Source organism: Bos indicus, chromosome 8 (genome assembly GCF_029378745.1).
Source record: "Bos indicus isolate NIAB-ARS_2022 breed Sahiwal x Tharparkar chromosome 8, NIAB-ARS_B.indTharparkar_mat_pri_1.0, whole genome shotgun sequence".
In the NCBI taxonomy this organism is placed as follows: Eukaryota; Metazoa; Chordata; class Mammalia; order Artiodactyla; family Bovidae; genus Bos; species Bos indicus.
The window spans coordinates 31,091,852-31,112,681 of NC_091767.1; the positions used below are offsets into that span (position 1 = coordinate 31,091,852).

Consider the following 20,830-nt stretch of genomic DNA (forward strand, 5'->3'; position numbering starts at 1 on the left):
TTTTGTATCCATTCAGCCAGTCTTTGTCTTTTGGTTGGGGCATTCAACCCATTTACGTTTAAGGTAATTATTTATAAGTATGATCCCTTTGCTGAGCTACATTCACTGTACAGTGTAGACCCTGTTTCATCTCTAACATATTTAATGTAGAGTGTCTTTAGATAAAATCTCAGAAACATTTCTAAATTGACTTTAAAAATATTTGAAGCTCATGTTTTCCTTTCCTTTTGATTGTTTTTACTGCTTAAAAAGTTTTGTTGTTGTTCAGTTGCTCAGTCTTGTCCAACACTTTGCAACCGCGTGGACTGCAGCATGTCCAGCTTCCCTGTCCTTCACCATCTTGCTCAAGCTCATGTCTGTTGAGTTGGTGATGCCATCCACCATCTCATCCTGTTTTGTCCACTTCTCCTCCTGCCTTCAATCTTTTCCAGCATCAGGGTCTTTTCTAATGAGTCGGCTCTTCAAATCAGGTGACCAAAGTATTGAAGCTTCTGCTTCAGCATCAGTCCCTCCAGTGAATATTCAGGATTGATTTCCTTTAGAATTGACTGGCTTGATCTCCTTGCAGTCCAAGGGACTCAAGAATCTTCTCCAGCATCACACTTTAAAGGCATCAGTTCTTTAGCACTCAGCCTTTTTTATGGTCCAAAGCTTAAAAAGTTACTCTTGTTCTTTTATATATGAATCTGTAGAGATTATTAAATTCAAATTAAATGAATTTGAAAGTCATGCTTTTTAAAAAATATTAAGGTGTAGTCGATTTACAATTTTGTGTTAGTTTTTGGTTTACAGCAAAGTGGTTCAGTTATAAATGTACATAATAGTTTACATTTACTAATTCTAAACTCCCAATTCATCCACATGCCCCACCCCCCAGCCCCTTGGCAACCACAAGTCTGTACTTACTGTGGGTCTGTTTCTTTTGTAAATAACTTAATTTTTGTCATATTTTGGATTCTACATGTAAGTGGGATCAAATGGTATTTGTCTTTGTCTTTCTGACTTAATTTAGTATGATGATCTCTCAGTTTATCCTTGCTGCTGCAAATGGCGTTATTTCATTTCTTTTTATGACTGAGTACTGTTCCATTGTATGTATGTATTTGTGTATGTATGTGTGTATAATGTATATACATATATGTATATACACACACACCACATCTTTATCCATTCATCTATCTTTGGACATTTAAGTTGTTTCTGTGTCTTGTTTATTGCAAGTGGTTTGCTATGTATTATAGATGGTGTGCGTAAATCTTTTCGAGTTACAATTTTTTCTAGATATATATCCAGGAATGGATTACTGGATCATATGACAATTCTGTTTTTTGTTTTTTGAGGTTTCTCCATACTGTTTTCCATAGGGGCTGTACCAATTTGCATTTCTGTCATCAATGTGGAGGGTTCCTTTTTCTCCACATTCCCTTCAGCATTTGTTATTTGTAGACTTTTTAGTGATGGCAGTTCTGACCAGTATGAAGTGGTACCTCATTGTACCCATTTCATTTGCATTTCTAAATAATTAGCAATGTTGAGATCTTTTCATGTGCATGTTGTCCATCTGTATGTCTTCTTTGGAGAAATGTCTATTTAGGTCTTATGCTCTTTTTTTGATGGAGTTGTTGGTTTTTTGGTTGTTATAGTTATATGCGCTGTTTGTATATTTTGGAAATTAAGCTCTTGTTGCAAATATTTTTTTCCAGTCCATAGGTTGTCTTTTTGTTTATGGTTTCCTTTGGTATGCAGAAAACTTGTAAGTTTGATTAGGTCTTATTTGTTTATTTTTGTTTTTATTTTTATTGCTGTGGGGGACTGTGAAAGTCATGTATTCAACATGTGTTCCTCCTTTTCCATAGGAATGACAGTAAGTGCTAATAAAGATGGCTTGGGGGTGATTGTTCGAAGCATTATTCACGGAGGTGCCATTAGCCGAGATGGTCGGATTGCTGTTGGGGACTGCATCTTGTGTATTAATGAAGAATCTACTATCAGTTTAACCAATGCCCAGGCACGAGCCCTGTTGAGAAGGCATTCTCTCATTGGGCCTGACATAAAGTAAGTATCATTTGGACCATAGTTTGGCTTGGGAAATAAAGGAATTTCAATCTATTAATCAGAATTTTCTCAGTGCATACTTCTGTTTGATATACAAAAATGATCATATATTTAATACTAATCATTGAAGAATTTGACTATTCCTGAAAAGTTATTGATTGCATTGATTGTAGACTTTAGGAGAGTTTATCTGCAGTCAATAACTTCTTAATGCTGCTGCTGCTAAGTCTCATCAGTCGTGTCCAACTCTGTGCAACTGCATAGATGGCAGCCCAACAGGCTCCTCTGTCCCTGGAATTCTCCTGGCAAGAATATGGAGTGGGTTGCCATTTCTTTCTCCAATGCATGAAAGTGAAAAGTGAAAGTGAAGTCACTCAGTCGTGTCCGACTCTTTGCGACCCCATGGACTGCAGCCTACCAGGCTCCTCTGTCCATGGGATTCTCTAGGCAAGAGTATTAGGGTGGATTGCCATTGCCTTCTCCTTCTTAATACTAAGAGTACTGAAAAAAAGTTGACCCTTGAATAACACAGGTTTGAATTTCTCAGGTCCATATATGCATAGATTTGTTTCAGTAAATATACAGTTGGCTCTCTGTGGGTTTCATATCCTAAGTTGTAGCCAACTTTGGATCCAAATTTCCATCTGAGATTGATTTAATCCGTAGATGTAAGACTTGTGGATACAGAGGGTCAGCTGTACTCTGGCATTTCATATATAAGGGATTTGAGCATCCATGGCTTTTGGTATCCAAAGCACCTGGAGTCAATCCCCTGCAGATACCTAACGACAACAATATTTCAAAACCATGTTGCCTACCATTATTATTTTTAATTTTCCAGTGATTTCTGCAAAAATCTTTATATGAGATATGAGATCTCTTTTATTGAGCAGGATGGTCCACACTTAGGAACTTACATAGAAGTTTGGATTGGCCTCAGTATAGCAAATTGTACTACCTAATGATCTGTATGAATATTCCCAAGTAAGCCAGTTCTTTAGGGGTCAGCCAAGATTGTATAGAAGCAATCTGACCCATAATTTTCCCTTTGTTGAACTGCTTTTCAACCCATATAAGAGAATTCACAAAAATGCTGTTATGGTCTGATGGTAGCTCATGCAGGCTAGTTTGTGAAGAAGACTTTAAATATCTCATCATCTCATAATGTACTAAAAGCATGTCATATATGTGGTTTGTTTTTTAAATCATTAAACATTTCTTGAGCCAGCATAAAAATCACTACTTAGCCTTATTGTCAGATCGTCACACCTGAAGAATGTAATAGCTTGCCTTTTTTTCCCTCTATCATTAATAATTAAATATTTGCATTTAATGTATAAGGGATAAAATAGTAAAATAAGAATTCAAAGAAAGATTGTTTAAATTGATGTGATGAATACTAGTATGGAAGACTTTTTTGTATTAATATGATCTTACTGACTGCATTCTGTATTTTTATTTTATAAAATACATATTGGTAGAGCTTAGGTAAGAAAGATTGTATTTAAAATCTGTTTTTCATTTTTCCATTGATAAAAAGCAGACAAATACATGCTGTTTAGAGTAGGTTCTGTAGTCTTATATAAAGGAGATTTTTATTTTTAGGGTGGAATTTCACTAAGGGGCGTTCATATTTTTAATGCCTTTTTGGCTTTTATTTTATAATAAACAGATCATCAGGTCATGTGACACTCTCATGATTATTTTTTTAATCATGCAAGTAAGAGTGAAGATCATTAAAAATTTCAGTGCCTCTACAGTAAATGAAAGAGAAATATTAAGTGCTTTCCTCACCACTTGCAGGCTAGTGTCCATTCCTTTTCCTTCAAAGATGAACGATAAGGATCTACATGCAAACTCTTTTATTTTCAGTTCAGTTCAGTTCAGTTGCTCAGTCATGTCCAACTGTTTATGACCCCATGAACTGCAGCACTCCAGGCCTCCCTGTCCATCACCAACTCCCGGAGTCCACCCAAACCCACATCCATTAAGTCCGTGATGCCATCCAACCGTCTCATCCTCTGTCGTCCCCTTCTCCCCCTGCCCTCAGTCTTTCCCAGCATCAGGGTCTTTTCCAATGAGTCAGCTCTTTGCATCAGGTGGCTAAAGTATTGGAGTTTCAGCTTCAACATCAGTCCTTCCAGTGAACACCCAGGACTGATCTCCTTTAGGATGGACTAGTTGGATCTCCTTGCAGTCCAAGGGACTCTCAAGAGTCTTCTCCAACACCACAGTTCAAAAGCATCAATTCTTTGGTGCTCAGCTTTCTTTATAGTCCAACTCTCACATCCGTACATGACCACTGGAAAAACTGTAGCCTTGACTAGACGGACCTTTGTTGGCAAAGTTATGTCTCTGCTTTTTAATATGCTGTCTAGGTTGGTCATAACTTTCCTTCCAAGGAGTAAGTATCTTTTAATTTGTGGCTGCAGTCACTATCTGCAGTAATTTTGGAGCCCAGAAAAATAAAGTCAGCCACTGTTTCCACTGTTTCTCCATCTATTTGCCATGAAGTGATGGGACGGGATGCCATGATCTAAGTTTTCTGAATGTTGAGCTTTAAGCCAACTTTTTCACCCTCCTCTTCCACTTTCATCAAGAGGCTCTTTATTTTAGAGGTAATCTAAACAGATGACCTCATGACTGATCATTTGATTTTTTGTGCGATAATGCTTGTCTTATGTCATGAACCCTAATGCAAGTCTCCTGTTCACTTTTTGGCACTCTGAACGCTAGAATTGGTACTTGGTTTTAATTTTACCTCCGAGTTGTAAATGTCCTGCAGAATTTAAAAACTGGCCAGAAAATAAGACCACTGTGACAATGATTTAGCTTAAATCTTGTTCCTAGTCAACTCTAGAAGAGCTGAAAAGCTATCCAGCACATATTCAGGCTACAATCTTTTTCTCCTGTCCTGTTTTGTTTTGATTTGTTTTGTTGTTTTTTTTTTCCCCATCCTCTGGTGTAGCACCAGAATTTACCCATTTATGCCTTCAGCAGGTTTATTATGACTGTAAAGGGTATCTGCTCTGCTGCTACTGCTGCTAAGTCGCTTCAGTCGTGTCCGACTCTGTGCGACCCCATAGACGGCAGCCCACCAGGCTCCTCTGTCCATGGGATTCTCCAGGCAAGAACACTGGAGTGGGTTGCCATTTCCTTCTCCAATACATGAAAGTGAAAAGTCAAAGTGAAGTCGCTCAGTCTTGTCCAACTCCTAGTGACCCCATGGACTGCAGCCTACCAGGCTCCTCTGTCCGTGGGATTTTCCCAGGCAAGAGTACTGGAGTGGGGTACCATTGCATTCTCCAAAAGGGTATCTAGAAATCCATATATATCTACAGATTCATAAACAGTTGCTTTCGTATCCCAGGAAGCAAAATGTAATGTAGTATCTTACATTAGAAAGAGAAAATAAAAATCCTACAACCTTCTCTCCTCTGGAAATCAGTCTATCAATCAGTCTTTCTTACAAGTTCACGTGGGTGCGTACACACACACACACACTCTCACAAACACACCCACAAATCACCTTGATTCCTTCTCGGGCATACTGTTAAAGCTGTGATTTACATGGCTATAGTTTTGACTCATTGGGTAAATGATAAAAAGAAATGAGAATAATAGCATCCTTTTTCAAGTAAATTTGTCAGATGATAAATAGCCATTTAGATTGACCAGGGCTGAGCAGCGTGTTCCATATACATTTTGCATTAAGTAGTTTTGGCCCTTTCTTCTCCCTTTCACTTGCTTTCACAAACAAAAGATTTAAAATTACTTTGAAAACTATGTGGGTGATTTCTCCCAAACAGAACGTCTAATCCTTCCATTACTGTGAATGAAACCACGACCTAAGTGCCAGTCAAATGTTGTAGCCATTGCCTTGATCTAGGCTCCATCCATGCCTCTTCTTATTTCTCATGAGGAAGCTGGCTTAATCTGGGGTAGTGGTGGAGAAATGTATTGTAGGTACTTAATAAAAATGTACTTTGGTTGTTTCAATTACATAACTGATTGGTTTTAGTAAAGCATTGCTTATTGAGACAGTGAACTGGCTTTCTTTACTGCCGTTTAAGAGAGGTGGCTAGGAACTGAACATGTGTGCCTTCGTGCATGCCTGGGTAGATAATTTGCATTTCAAGAGTTCAGAAACAGCCAGTTGAAGTTCCAGGTTTCATTATTTTCTATGGAAAACCAGATGTGAAGCCTCACCAGAATGCATTCTGTCTCACTTCACACTCCACCTTGCCAGGGGCGCTTATATTTCTGTAATAATAGCCAGGGTTCTGTGTTTCACGGCAGCTGCTTGTAACATCTGCCAGATAATTACCAAGCTGAATCTGAATTCACCTGCCTTAACCTAAAGTGTGGGATGAATTCCTGATCAAGGAATAAAAGATTGATTGCAGTTACATTTTTCTGTGCTTGTTAATAATTACTGCTATAGACACCAGTAAAGAGCAGATGCTTTTCTGGGGGAGGTGTAGATAGGAGGGCTGTGGAAAGGGGAAGAAACAACCAGGAGCACCCACTTTTAACTCCATATGTATGCATCTCACATTCAGCTCAAGACACTGACATTTGTTAACACCATTGTAAAAAGATGCCACGGCGTATGCTTCACATTCTAGATTCTCCGCAGCACCTGCTGACGATTGAGCCCCCTTTTATGTGTGAGTATCGGTGATTCAAAAGCTCATTATGGCTGTGTGTTACAACTTGTCTGTGAAAACCACTTCGTGCTTTTGTAACATCCCTATGCGGGGCTAGATCCAGAGAGAGATTCAGTGTATATACATTTTCCGTTTTTTTTTTTTTTTTCTTCTTTATATAAGAGCGTATTTCCAACAGAGCTATGAGATGGTTACATTTTCACATTGCAGTGGTGATTGTGAACTCATTTGAAAATCATGTTTTCCTCCTACTGAAGCTTTCTGGCTCTTTTGTTGGGGGCGATCACCTCTGGATTAACAACTGTTACGTTTCAGCATCACTAATGCTGCTCTGTTTTCTTGTACTCCATGTATATAACCTAAGGTTAGTTTTTGCCTTTAAGAATTTTTAACACTCAGAGAAGCTGCTTTAGTGTGTTTATGCAGTTCGGTGTGTGTTTTGGTGTTCTCGGTTGGTGTCTGGAGGTTTTGTATGGCCGTGTGACCAGGCGTGTATTATAATGGCTCTGCATGGGCTAGTGCGCTGTGGGATGCTTGTTCCAGTGCCCTTGCTGTCCGAATTAGGCTAAATATATGAAAACTGCTTTCTTTCTCACTGCCCCCTAACATATCAGAAAAACATTTCTAAAACTCTTCCTTGGTAAACCTTAACACCTTTGAACAAATACAGAGAAGAATTCATTTTCAACAGTGTCTCGGATAGACGCATCATTTCTTTCTCAAACCAAACCAGTATTTAATTAAAAAATTTAATACTTTGAACTGATTATTCTTATTTTTCTTGTCTTCTAGCCTTTTTGACCTCACCGAGCTTTTCTTTTTCTTAAGGTTATATTTATATGAGTTTTACCTTTACTGAACCTTCAGAAATAATTTTCAGATATAATTCAGAAATAATTTTCTTGAATAGACTTTTCAAATTTATGATTTATATTTATTTTTCTTTGTATAGAAGACAGTCTTCTTTCCAAGTATAATGTGTTCTGCATTTTTGACTCATTATTTTTGAAGGGATAAATGCAGATTTGCTATTCAATATATTTTTGTTACACTGTGGAAATGATGTTTTTGTAGATGAATAAATAAAGTAGGGCCAGAATTAGAATACAGCTCTCTCACCCACACTAGTCCTAAATCACTGAATTGTGTTTTTCACTTCAGTTGGATCCTTGAGGTGAAGGTGTCACAAAATGTCATAAGGGTGCCGGTTTCTGCCAGAATGATCGGATGTGGGGGCCAGGCTGGCTGAAGCTCTATTAGAGCACTGTTTTACGTGTGTGTTGCGCTTCTTGACTTACAACAGCCTCATCAAAAGTGACATCTTTTCATTATTGGGGATATGGAGATCCATTAGTGGGTGATTTACCTTACCAGAACACTCCAGAGAAGCAACAGTACTCTGTCCTCTGACTCTAAACATAAGCGACCTCACAGAGTGAATGCCTTTTATGGAATCACCGGTATATATTATATATCCTCCTTATTCAATAAATTATGCCATTAGTATACTTCTATTATTATATTATATTCTTATAACAAGAAAGGTAATCCTTTATCTTTGCCCTCCAGTGCTAAGATTTTGCTACTTACCATCTTCATGCGTAAGCTATGGTTAGCCGGCATAACAGTCTTCATGATTTTTGTGTTGTGCATTTTTGATACATGCTTTTGTTTCTTTGCACAAATATCCTGAAATGCCTTGAAGTTCTTTCTTTCACTTGCCATGCCACGTGTTAGTTTGAGGATCCAGAACAGACTACTTCAACAGGTGTATCAGTTGTGTCGCCTCTTAGGACAGCAGTAAACTTGACTTTTCAGATGTCATTTCTAAGCATTATAACTATAGTCAGCAACTTGCTCAGTGCCTTCCACATATAGGCGTTCAGCCAGCACGTGTTGAATTAGTGCGTGACCATTCAAGTGTCAGTCTTCTCTGGAACCAAAATGAACATAAACATTTTTACATATTAGTAAGCAAATCTTTCTATGCACTGATAATGGTTTAACTCAGACTTGAGTTAATACTTTAATAAAGCTAGGATATGATTACTGATAGTACTTGTTAATGTCCGTAATTAATTGTGTCTTATGGGAGAATGTAATTTTGAATGCCCAGTGTTTAGTAGAGTTTACCCAGTGTGTTTCTGCTAAGGCACCCAAAAATATTTGGAGAAAATAAATGTTATTACTGAAAATTACTTTTCTAAGGATTTCTAGATCTCTTTAATTAAAAAAAAATTGCTGTTAGTCTTCTCATTTTGAAATATATATTATGCTGTTTTCTTCCCCCATATGATTATCAGTAAACAGATAATTATCAGCAGCCTTTAAATTTTTAATTTCTGTTGTTATTATTGCCTATAGAATACTTGATTCTTTTGAAGTTTAGAGTCTCTACTCAGTAAGCTGATTTAAATGAGTTGTGTGAAAAAGTAGAGATGAGGGACAAAATAAGTTTATTTCATATTTTGGAAGATTCTCCCAATAAGCGAGCTTTGCTTTCATGGATTGTGTCTTGTTCCAGAATTACTTATGTACCCGCAGAATATTTGGAAGAGTTCAAAATAAGCTTGGGGCAGCAATCTGGAGGAATAATGGCACTGGATATTTTTGCTTCCTACACTGGCAGGTAAGTCTGCTGTGTGAATGATCAATACAGCAAGTTATAAAGAAGAGTTTTGAATCCAGTGTCAGGGAGGCCTAGCAATGAAAAAGACTGGATTCTTTTTCTCTCTTTCAAGATTAAAAAAAAAAAAAAATCACCCCCCTTTCCCATATTACTGGGCTTCCCTAGTGGCTCCATGGTAAAGAATCCACCTACCAAGCAGGAGATGCAAGTTCAATCCCTGGGTTGGAAAGATCCCCTGGAGAAGGAAATGGCAATCTGCTCCAATATTCTTGCCTGGGAAATCCCATGGGCAGAGGAACCTGGCGGGCAACAGTCCATGGGGTCACAAAAGAGCTGGACGTGCCTTAGCAACTAAACAACAGCAACCCATATTACTTAAGGAGTGATCACATATTGTGGGAAATTTGGGGAAAATATGAAAAGCAAGAAATTAAATCTGTCTTTAGTTGTATCAGTCCATATACCACTGTCAACTTACTGAGTTTTGGGGAATTTACCTCAGATATGACTATGGTTTCATTCACTCCCTGGAACCTACAATTTCTATGGTATTGTATCACTTTTCCTCTGTCATAAACATTTTCAAACTTTATTTATTTACTCATTAACATACATACAGATTCACAAACATTTTTAATGGTTATGTTTTTCCTCTTTTGGAGAATGTTGAGCTGAACGTCTTTGTGTATATACATTTTAGGTACAGAATGTTTGGCTTTTTAAAGCCTCTTTATACACAGTGTATTGAGAACCTTTGAATATACAGGAAATATAGTTTTTTCCTCCCTTAGGAAAGAGAGAAACTAGATTTTGATATTGCTGCTGAGTTTAGCACAAGGAGAGAAATAATGTCAAATTGCTTTTCTGGAAAGAATACACTATACATTTTCAGTTGTGGGCCTGTTTTTTTTCCAGTTACATTAGCAGCTGAGTAACAGATTTCTCCTTAAGCATGCTGTAAAGAAGAAATAGCTTTGCAAACATTCTGAGGTCTGCTCACAACAGTTCTAACAACCCATAATATTCTGGTGTCCAGTGACTCTGCAGGCATTGTAACATCACATCACTCTTTCCTCTGCAAATTGTATGTGGCTACAGCTATGCAGACAGTGTTAAAGAAGGAGAGGTTTGTTATGTGTTTAATAAAGGGAAGGAATGTCATGGCCCAAAGGGCCCCTTGAATTTTATGGGAAAAAGACTATTCATTCCACCCTTTGCAAAGCTCAGCCATACTTCTCTGTAGAATTTCCATCTTAGGGCTAATGACATGAATTGATTACAACTACGTGGTACTTCCTGTTAAAAAGCTAGATGCAGTAATTTCCAGTGTCCCTCTGAAATACCATTTCACATGGCTTAATTAGAGAATATGACAAGATAACATGATATTCTTACTAAATTCTGAGGCCTTAAGAGCACTCAAAATGTTAATATTAAAACAAAAAAGCCAGTTTCAGCATGCTGGTTCTCTCCTAGCACACAAAGGAAAAGAACCTGAGCTGTCAGTACTGTGAATAACTGCTTCCCTGCAAAAAAGTGTATTTACTGCTAATATAAGGATGCTCAAAACAAAAACAGTGTGCATCCTGTTTTCCTCCCTTAGGAAAGGCAGAAACTAGATTTTGATGCTGCTGCTGAGTTCAGAACAGGGAGAGAAATAATGTCAAATTGCTATCCCGAAAAGAATGCACAATACGTTTTCAGCTGTGGGCCTGTATTTTTTTCAGTTATATTAACAACTGAGTAACAGATTTCTCTTTAAGCATGCAGGCGGAATCGGCACCAGAGAGATTAAGTTACTTGCTCAAGTTTCATAACTAATGGGTGGAAGAATCAAGGTTAAATCATGGTTGGGCTCCATGTTCTTAACCATTGGATCCAAAAAAAGAATTATACTAGTCCTGTATGAAATTATGGGGCCGCATAGCATGGAGTTTAAGAGCTCAGGTTTTGTAGTAAACTGGCCCAATTCAAGTCTCATCTCTGTTCCTTTACTGTGTGACTTGGTGCCAGTTTCTGGAATCTTAATGCACATATAGAGTGTTGCTTGTTATAGCTCACAGGAACTTATTTGATATTCAACAATCAAACATGAGTGCCGAGAAGTCTAATTCATTCTTGGCTGAGTGAGTGTGGGGACACAGAACAGGTTCATTCTGCTGAGGTGCACACGGCTTGAGTCCTGTAAACCCTGCCTGAAGATGGATAAAGAATAATCAACACATTTATAGGAACGTATCTGGGTTAGTGAAATGATTCGAGACTGGACAGTCATCTGAAGAGAATGGAGCTTTTTGTATGAGAAGACTCCAGGTGTTTGTCATCGTACAGCTCACAAGCCAGGAGCGTATGATGCGCTCTGTGTGACTGCATCTGAGCAGCTCCCCCTGCCTGGGCTTTAGGGTAATAACTGGATATTTTAGAGAAGGACTCTTTCTTACTTCCCATTCCTCTCTGTATTCTGTACCTGCTTTTTCTGTCATATTCTCCCCAGTGGTATTTCCAGAGGGTTAGGCTCTGTTTCCCCCCACTGCCTTGCATCTTTCAGATTGAGGTTCACTCAGACTATTTCATTCTCAGTCAGCTTCTTAACGTCATTTTGAAAATCTTTCTTTGGCTCCATTCCTGACAGTCCTGTCCCACAGTCAGGATTAGTCTCTGTGAGCCCAGCCTCATTCAGAGTCTCCTTTCTCAATTACAGAAGGAGAATTCCGTCACAAGACCGATAGGTAGGAACCACAGGCAGGTGGATTTCCCTCTGACAAAGCAGAGATCTAACTTTCAGGTCAAAGAGAGTGAGACATTCTGGGAGAGCCTGCACAGTTGTTTGGCAGAAATGTTGGGAAACACATTGAGGCACAGGTGGATTATTGGATTAGATGACTTCTGATCTCAAGGTCTGAAGATGATATAATTTGACAGAGTTCAGTATTCCTGTTGGGGGAGAATGGATATAATTTGAACATATGCTGTCTTCAGATTTTTTTTAATTTCTGTAAGTATCAGTTGCAAGTATTTATTGAATTAGAGTTTTTAAAGCTTTCTCTATTTTAAGAAGAATATTTTTCTTTAGAAATCCAATTTTTCCTAATAGCATAAGACCATGCCATAATTGATTTAACCATTCTTTGTTGTCCTGACAATACCATTTATTGATGCAAAGTGTACCTTTGGTAAAAACCAAATATTTTTGGACAAGATTATTATCTTACAGTTGTATTTATAGTTAGTTAAGAGTTGGACGCATTTTGTTACATGCTTGGCATTTGGCAAAATGTGAATTCCTGCAGAAATTGACAACTGACCCTGGACTCAAGTGCCTGTACACTGCTTCCGTAAGAATACTGTGGCTGGCTCCTTTGGATGGGCAGAAGTGGGCCATAAGCATTTTCCGTCTGTCTTCAAAAGATGAAGGGAAAGCATTGGTCCGTCCTGAGGAGGTAGAGATGCTGCACTCCTGGCATACTTGATGTTCAGTTCTGTCAGGCCAGGGATCCAGTGGGACTGTACAAGCTTATAACACACATGGGGTGTCTGCCTTCTCACACATGGGAAAAATTTAGGAAATAGTTTTTGAATAGTTGCTCTTAAAAATTCTGGCATTTCCCCATTCTTTTCACTCCCTTCCTTCCTTTGTCCATGTTTCATTAGGAAAGAAAAAGACTAGACAAGACACTTTGTGTTCTGCTGTATCTCCAGACTCAGTTACAGTGCTGGGTGCTCAGTCACTCAGTTGTGTCTGACTCTTTGTGACCCCATGGACTGTAGCCAGCCAGGCTCCTCTGTCCAAGGGTTTCCCAGGCAAGAATACTGGAGTGGGTTGCCATTCCCTTCTCCAGGGGATCTTTCCAACTGAGGGATCAAACCCACATGGGTTTGTTCAGGTGCCACCTGGGAAGTTCAGGTATAGTAGATTGATTCCAGTATGAGGTTTTTATTTTATGTAATCAGGTTTTATTTTCCCTTTAATGTAAAATATTATATACTTACTAGCCAAGTGTGATGAAAATATGAAGCAGTTCTGTATTTTTAGCCAAACCAATAATAAAGTACCTAGAAGACAGCCTGTGTGGTTTTACTAGGATTGTGGAGTACTCACTGTCTAACTCTTTACCAGAGACATTCCAGAGCTACCAGAGCGAGAAGAAGGAGAGGGGGAAGAAAGTGACCTTCAAAATGCAGCCTACAGCAACTGGAATCAGCCTAGGCGGTAAGGACTATTTCTGTATTCTGCCTACTCAGGGTTTAAAGATAGAGAGGGGTGGTTTCAAGTACTAGATTATAACTTGCTACTGTGACTTTGAGCAAGCTGTTTAATATTGCTCACCGTCCATTTCTCTGTGGCCACAGAGTGGAGAAGATAGTATGTATCACACAGGGTTAACACTAATATGTACTTGAGGATTTGGCACAAATGGCACCCCAGTCCAGTACTCTTGCCTGGAAAATCCCATGGACAGAGGAGCCTGGTAGGCTGCAGTCAGTGGGGTCGCTAGGAGTCGGACACGACTGAGCGACTTCACTTTCACTTTTCACTTTCATGCATTGGAGAAGAAAATAGCAACCCACTCCAGTGTTCTTGCCTGGAGAATCCCAGGGACGGGGAAGCCTGGTGGGCTGCCTTCTGTGGGGTCCACAGAGTTGGACACGACTGAAGCGACTTAGCAGCAGCAGCAGCAGCAGCAGCAGGGACTAAATAAAATTGACTAGAGAAAATTATGCATAGGTAGTTGGAATATTTTTTGTGGAGATTATCTTAGGCAAACAACCAAATGTTAACTTGAAATTTTTCTATTTGTAGAAAGTAGATATTCAAACATATAAATTCAAAATGTATGTGTGAGCGTATTATCATAGGCTGTGGTTATTTTAACACATGGTTTTTCTAGAATGAATTTCATATATAATAGGAATGATGACTTTCCTAAATCTACTCATATATACCTCTGTATATCACTAAGGTGTATTTTCCTGTTCTGAGTAGAAGATTCAGTTTAGTAGGAATTTACTGAGTCCTGATTATTGACAAGATGAGAGGCAGATAGTTTGTAAATAACAGGGAAGTGTAAGACATAAATCCTGCCTTTATGGAAGCTGCTGTGTATTGAGTTAGACAAGGTGTAGAGAGACACGAAATAATGAAAGAAAAATGTAAGATATTTTGCATTAAGGGTAAAATATAATCAGTGGACACTTTCTCTAAACAGATTTAAAGTTGAATGTCAGAGAGGTGCCTTTTACATATTTATTAACTATTTATTCTACAATGAAAAAATAAAATTCTCAAGATAGAAAAATTTCTACTCTTCTGATGTGTAATACAGTTTGATGATTTGCCTAGCTCATAAATGAACTTTAGGCTGCATAACCTTTAAACAATTTCTAGGTTGAATCATGTTCAAAGTATAGGAAACCTTTTATGTTGCTTTCGTAAGAAACAGCATCTCAGGCCAAATAAAATGACTTTTTGATTTCAATTTTTATTTAAAAAATTTTTTTTTATTTTTTATTTTGTTTTTAAACTTTACAATATTGTATTAGTTTTGCCAAATATCGAAATGAATCCGCCACAGGTATACCCGCGTTCCCCATCCTAAACCCTCTTCCCTCCTCCCTCCCCTACCCTCCCTCTGGGTCATCCCAGTAAAAAGTTATTCAGACTGCTTTAAAAATCAAAGTCTTGCTGCATTATTGCCCACATTGAGAATAGAAGTGTTAGATTTGTAGCAGAAAAAATATTGTAAGTGTGCTCAGTCTCTTGGTCATGTCTAACTCTTTGTAACCCCATGGACTGTAGCCTGCCAGGCTCCTCTGTCCATGGAATTTTTCAGGCAAGAATACTGGAGTAGGTTGCCATTTCCTACTCCAATTATAAGATGTTAGGTTTTTTGTTTATTTGAAGATAGAGGCAGAAGTAAGTTAGATGGAATTATAAATACAGATGGAATTACAATACTAGATGGAAATATATGTATATATACACACACATACAATGGAATACTATTACTCAGTCATAAAATAGTGATATTCTTCCACAGGGTGAAATAAGTCAGATAGAGAAATCCTGTATTTTGTCACATATATGTGGGCTCTAAAAAATAAACCAATGTCTATACAAGACAGAGATGGACTCACAGATACAGAAAACAGACTAGTGATTACCAAAGGGGAGAGAAAAGGCAGGAGGGGCAAATTAGGGGTGAGAGATTAAGAGATATAGACTACTATGCATAAAATAATAAGTAACAAGGATATACTGTATAGCACAGGGAATTATGGCCATAATCTTGTAATAATTTCTAATGGAGTTAATCTGTAAAAATACTGAATCACTGTACTGTGTCAGTATACTTAAATAACATATTTTTGAAAGAGTAATTACATTCTTAATTTAAAAATAAAAAGGTAGAACCATTAACATTTGGAAGAGAATTTAATATCATAATGCACTTAAAGTCCTTAGTACAATGCTTGGTACACAGTGAGGACTCAAGTCAGTGGTTGGTCCTAGCAGTCACCAGCGTCTTCTTCATTATTACTCATACCAGAGCAAGTGAAAATTGTTGAGCACAGGAGTCATTATGAAATTTTCTTATGAGGAGAAATTGCGTACAACTTCTGGACCAGAAGATTTTTATACTTTAATTCTCAATTTTAACCTTCACATCACACTGAGTGATGTCTCTAATGGTGGTAACTAGTTTACCGAGAAAGTATGTCTACAGATTCTGTAAATCTTAAAGAAGATAATCTGCCCTCACTAACCATATGGAATCCCTCAATTTTTTTTAGGGGAGAAGTTCATAGAAGTTCATGAGGAAGCTTACCAAAATAATTAGAGCTTTTAGTAAATAAGGAACAAGGGTCATGAATAAGCTTTACAGCTTTGGAAACCTGCTGGACATTCTTTCATGCAGTCAAGAAAAATCTGTAAATAACCTGTGTTACACTTTTATTTTGCATGTGATTTTCTTGTGCAGGATTATATCATACTGTATGTATCATTTTCCAGCTTACTTACTCTTAAATGAATGTTTCTGTACACTCTCATGTGGATACAAAAATATCCAATTCATTCAGTTTACTTGTGGCAGTGCCTTTCAGTATATGAATATAGCTCAGTTTATTTTCAGATTGATATTTGAGTAGTTAACAGTTAATTATTATAATAATCTTGTGTAGTAAGTATATTTTCTTACACATTGGAGAATTTGTCTAGATATGTATTCCAAAGGGAAATTGCTGACTTGTAGATTTAATTCTATTATTTACTAGAAGTTGTCAAATTGCTTTTTAAGGTGGGTGTACCAATTTTTAGTTTTATTTCCAATATATGAGAGCTTTTTTCCCCCATATCCTTGTTACCACATCATATGATCATCTTTAAAAATGCTTTTATCAACCCAGTGGATAGAATATGGTACATTGAGCCCAGTTACTCTTAGTAAACAATGTGTAAGCATAACAGATTGAGGTGCTGGTGTACAGGTTTGTTCATTTGTCATATGAATTGAATATTATACCTTGTTGACATTACTTCAGTAATCATAGTTATCATCATCATAATAAGAGCAGTCAGATTTATTGATTGCTTTATTAATTTGTAAAATGGTTTTGCACATGACATACATTCATTAATTTAATCCTCACAGCAACTCTCTGATGTTGGGGCTCTTGTTTGATCCATTTTCCAGCTGAGGTAAGGAAAAGAGAGACTAAGGGAGTAAAAGAGGGTCACCCAGTTGTTAAGTAGCAGAAGGGCAGGAATTAAGCCCAGGAACTCTTGGTTCAGTGTTCAGGCAACCTGGCCTCAGAGCTCTATTTTACCTTTGATTTTATTAATTTCACTTTTTGAAAATCTGTGTTCTCCAAAAAGGCTGACATTTTTCTGTAAAACCAGCCCTGCATGTGTTCTGCACGGTTTTTCTTTTATAGGTCTCTTATTTTCTTCTTAACATGGAATGTTGACCGTGTTCTGCTTCATGAATCCTGGGTCGGTTCCTCAGTGCTGGGGTCATTTTGGCAGCTCTGTTTTTGGTTATTTGCTCTGATGATTTGAAGAATTACAGCATTTCCTCTTAGGACTGGATCTAATACCACTTTGCTGTCTATGGTACATCGTGAGGAGGCACAGGGTACTGGTATCCAAAGGCTGTTTAACCTCCGTGCCTCTTCCCTTTGTAAAACAGAGTGACAAGAGCATCCACCTCACAGGAGTGACTTGAAAATAAAATCAAAGTATATGGAACTCACTTGGAGAATAAGGCTGAGTACATAAGCCCTCAATGAGTTTTTGCTGCAACTGCTATTTTTAGTGTCCAGAGAATCATGAGAACCATTCTCTAACATATATCCACTACTAAGAATCTATGAGACATTTTCTTTTGTTCTTTTATTTATTTATTTTTTTTTTAAAAGAAGAGAGAATGAGTCCCACCTATATATTCTGGATTCTTAAATATTAAAGACAGTGGCTGACTCTACTGACTTTACTACTTTGCTGTTTTACCTTAGACATGGGAAGAAATTGGTTCTTGTCTTTCACAGAATTCCTAGAATGAAAGAAAGTGATGAAAAGAATTTTAACTAGTTTAAGCTTTTCTCACAAATTTGTTAAGATGAAGAATCATAGTGAGATCCCTTTAAACTAAACCACAGATCTTTAGGTCTTAGATTTCTAATAAAGAAAAAAAGTGCTGATCAGAGAAAAGAAGTATTTCCTCATCTGCTTCCTGTGACCAGTTGTCCCTCTTCTCACTTCACCGTGGTGCTTTTTAACCCCCGTCTTTTCTTACCGGGACCTCCCTCAGCACCCAGGAGTCCTACCTCCAACCTTTCGTTTCCTCTGGGAGCACTTCACATGTCAAGGTTGAGGGTATGCTGAACCAAGCTTTCTTGTCCTATCTGATGTCCAGCATCGGCTCCCTTCCTGCAGGTTAGAGTAGAATGCAGAGTCTCATTACCTGTCTTAGAACTTTCTACTTGGTATCCCTGTTTGCTTCCAGTCATCTGAGCCCCTTCATCTTGGCCAAACACCTTGGTGCTAATCACTTTATTCTTGTGTCCTGGCCTTTTCATAAGACATGTACTTTCAGTTCATCCATGGTTCTGACCGCTATCTACAGGTATTGGATATGAGTTCATGCACTTATTATGTGGGTGGAGGAAGTGCATTTAGGACAGAGGCAGTAGCAAGCACCAAGGCCCCAGGATGGGAGATGAACCTCAGCAACAGCAGGAGGATGTGGTCGCCAAGTGGAAAGAGGAGAGTGGAGAGCTGAGGAGGATGTATTTAGGAGATGGCGATGGGCTCAGGTCACAGAGGACTGTGTTAGCAACCGCTCTTCATGCCCCGACTGTTAGTTTCTAGCTCTGTGTTGGCGAGGCAGACTGTTGCAGAGGTAAGCTTCTCATTCAGTATATTCAGAAATGTTCTCTCTCTTAACTGGGTTGCTAAGCTTAGAAGCTACCATCTGTTTGAGAGTAGCTGAATTTTTTAACGTCTGCAGTATTAGAGCCCCTGGAAGGTGGCCCTTTTATATTCATTTGTGCCTCAGCCTGGAGTATGAGCCTAATATTAACTTGTAACAAATCAGTTTCAAAAATACATTATTAATAGTATTTATCAGACTCTATAAAACACTTAATTGGAAAATTAATTTATAGTGATTTTGTCTTAATATGGGTAAAACTTTAACAAATTGAGCAAATGATATTTACAAAATTTAGTATAATATCTTATTCCTTTGAATTTTTAAAAATGTATTTAGTAGTATTATTATTTTTACTCGTTTGAACCACTTTTAATCTTGTAGGTTAGTGGCATAAAGTGTGTTCACGTTGCTTTGTAACCATCACTGCCATCCATCTCTGGAACTTTTTTGATCTTGCGGAACTAAGACTCTGTGCCCAGTAAACAGTAACCTCTTATTTCCCCCTCCCTGCATCATCTAGCAACCACTGTTCTCCATTAGTCTCTGTGAATTTGACTATTCTAGGTACATTGTATAAGTGGAATCATATAGGATTTGTCCTTTATTTCATTTAGCATAGTGTTCTCAGAGATGATCTATGTCTTAGCATGCATCAGAATTTCCTTCCTTTTTTTTTAAAATTTTATTTTATTTTTAAACTTTACAATATTCTTTGTATTTATATGCCTTTTGTTGATTCATTCATCTATTCATGGGCACTTGGGTTGCTTCTACCTTTTGGCTTGTAAATAATATTTTCTTATTGTGAATTGTGAAAAATATTTCTATGAACTATACTATACATGTATGTCTTCAAGACCTTGCTTTGAATTCTTTTGGGTATATACCCAGGAGTGGAATTGCCAGATCATATGTTAATTCTTTTTTTAATTTTTTGAGGAATTTCTATACTCTTTTTCCATAGCAGCTGTAACATTTCACATGGGTACAAACAGTGCACAAGGCTTCTAATTTCCCCATAATTTGTACAATTTATCGCTGCCAAACTTATTTTCTGTTTTTTTGGTTTTTTTTGCATTAGCCATCTTACTGAGTGTGAGGGGGTATTTCTTAGTAGTTTTTTGTTGTTGCCCTGGGTCTTCATTGCTGCGCGTGGGCTTTCTCTAGTTACAGCAAGTGGGGGCCACTCGCCAGATGCGGTGTGTGGGCTTCTCCTTGCAGTGGCTTCTCTTGTTGCAGAGCACGGGCTCTAGGTGCACGGGCTTCAGTAGTGGCAGCACGTGGGCTCATAGCAGTGTTGATACACGTAATGGTTAGTGATATTGAGCATCTTTTTATGTGCTTATAGGACATTTGTCTGTCGTCCCCAGAGAAATATCTAGTCAAGTTCTTTGCCCAATTTTGATTATTTTCTTTGTTATCATTGAGTTGTAGGGGTTCTATATATATTCTGGATGTTCATCCCTTATCAGATTTGTGGTTTGCAAATATTTTCCCTTTCTTTGGGTTGCTGTTTTACTCACTTGATAGTACTTTTTGATGAAAAAAAGCTTTTACTTTTGCTGATACCAAATTTGTCCGTTTTTAATTTGCTGTCTTTGCCTTTGTTGTTATAGCCAAGAAATCATTGCCAAACCCAACTTTACGAGGCTTTCTCCCTATACTTTCTTATGAGACTTTAAAATTTTCTTTATTTTTTATAGGGTTGAACTTTGGCGAGAACCAAGCAAGTCCTTGGGCATCAGCATTGTTGGTGGACGAGGGATGGGGAGTCGTCTAAGCAATGGTGAAGTGATGAGGGGCATTTTCATCAAACATGTTCTTGAAGATAGTCCAGCTGGCAAAAATGGAACCCTGAAACCTGGCGATAGAATAGTAGAGGTACCCTCCAGTTAGCTTTCTGTGCTAAAATTACTCACCTGGGCCATCCTCTTTACCAAGGGAATCATCATCTTTACACTGACTCAACACTCGAGTAAAATATGTTTGTTGTTAAAGAATTTCTTTCTTATTTTTTTGTTTTCATCCATAATTTTTATCTT

General features: G+C 37.9%; 1 protein-coding gene across 13 annotated transcripts in view; it reads left to right on the plus strand.

The window, feature by feature from the left end:
* The window catches only part of MPDZ (multiple PDZ domain crumbs cell polarity complex component), a 176,160-nt gene that overhangs the window by 107,730 nt on the left and 47,600 nt on the right, over positions 1 to 20,830 (plus strand). For all 13 annotated transcript variants that reach the window (XM_019965939.2, XM_019965938.2, XM_019965943.2 and 10 more), the window contains 4 exons: positions 1,857 to 2,055; positions 9,250 to 9,354; positions 13,472 to 13,564; positions 20,492 to 20,669. In XM_019965939.2, the coding sequence (XP_019821498.2) occupies positions 1,857 to 2,055; positions 9,250 to 9,354; positions 13,472 to 13,564; positions 20,492 to 20,669 (575 nt within the window). The remainder of the gene's footprint in view (positions 1 to 1,856; positions 2,056 to 9,249; positions 9,355 to 13,471; positions 13,565 to 20,491; positions 20,670 to 20,830) is intronic.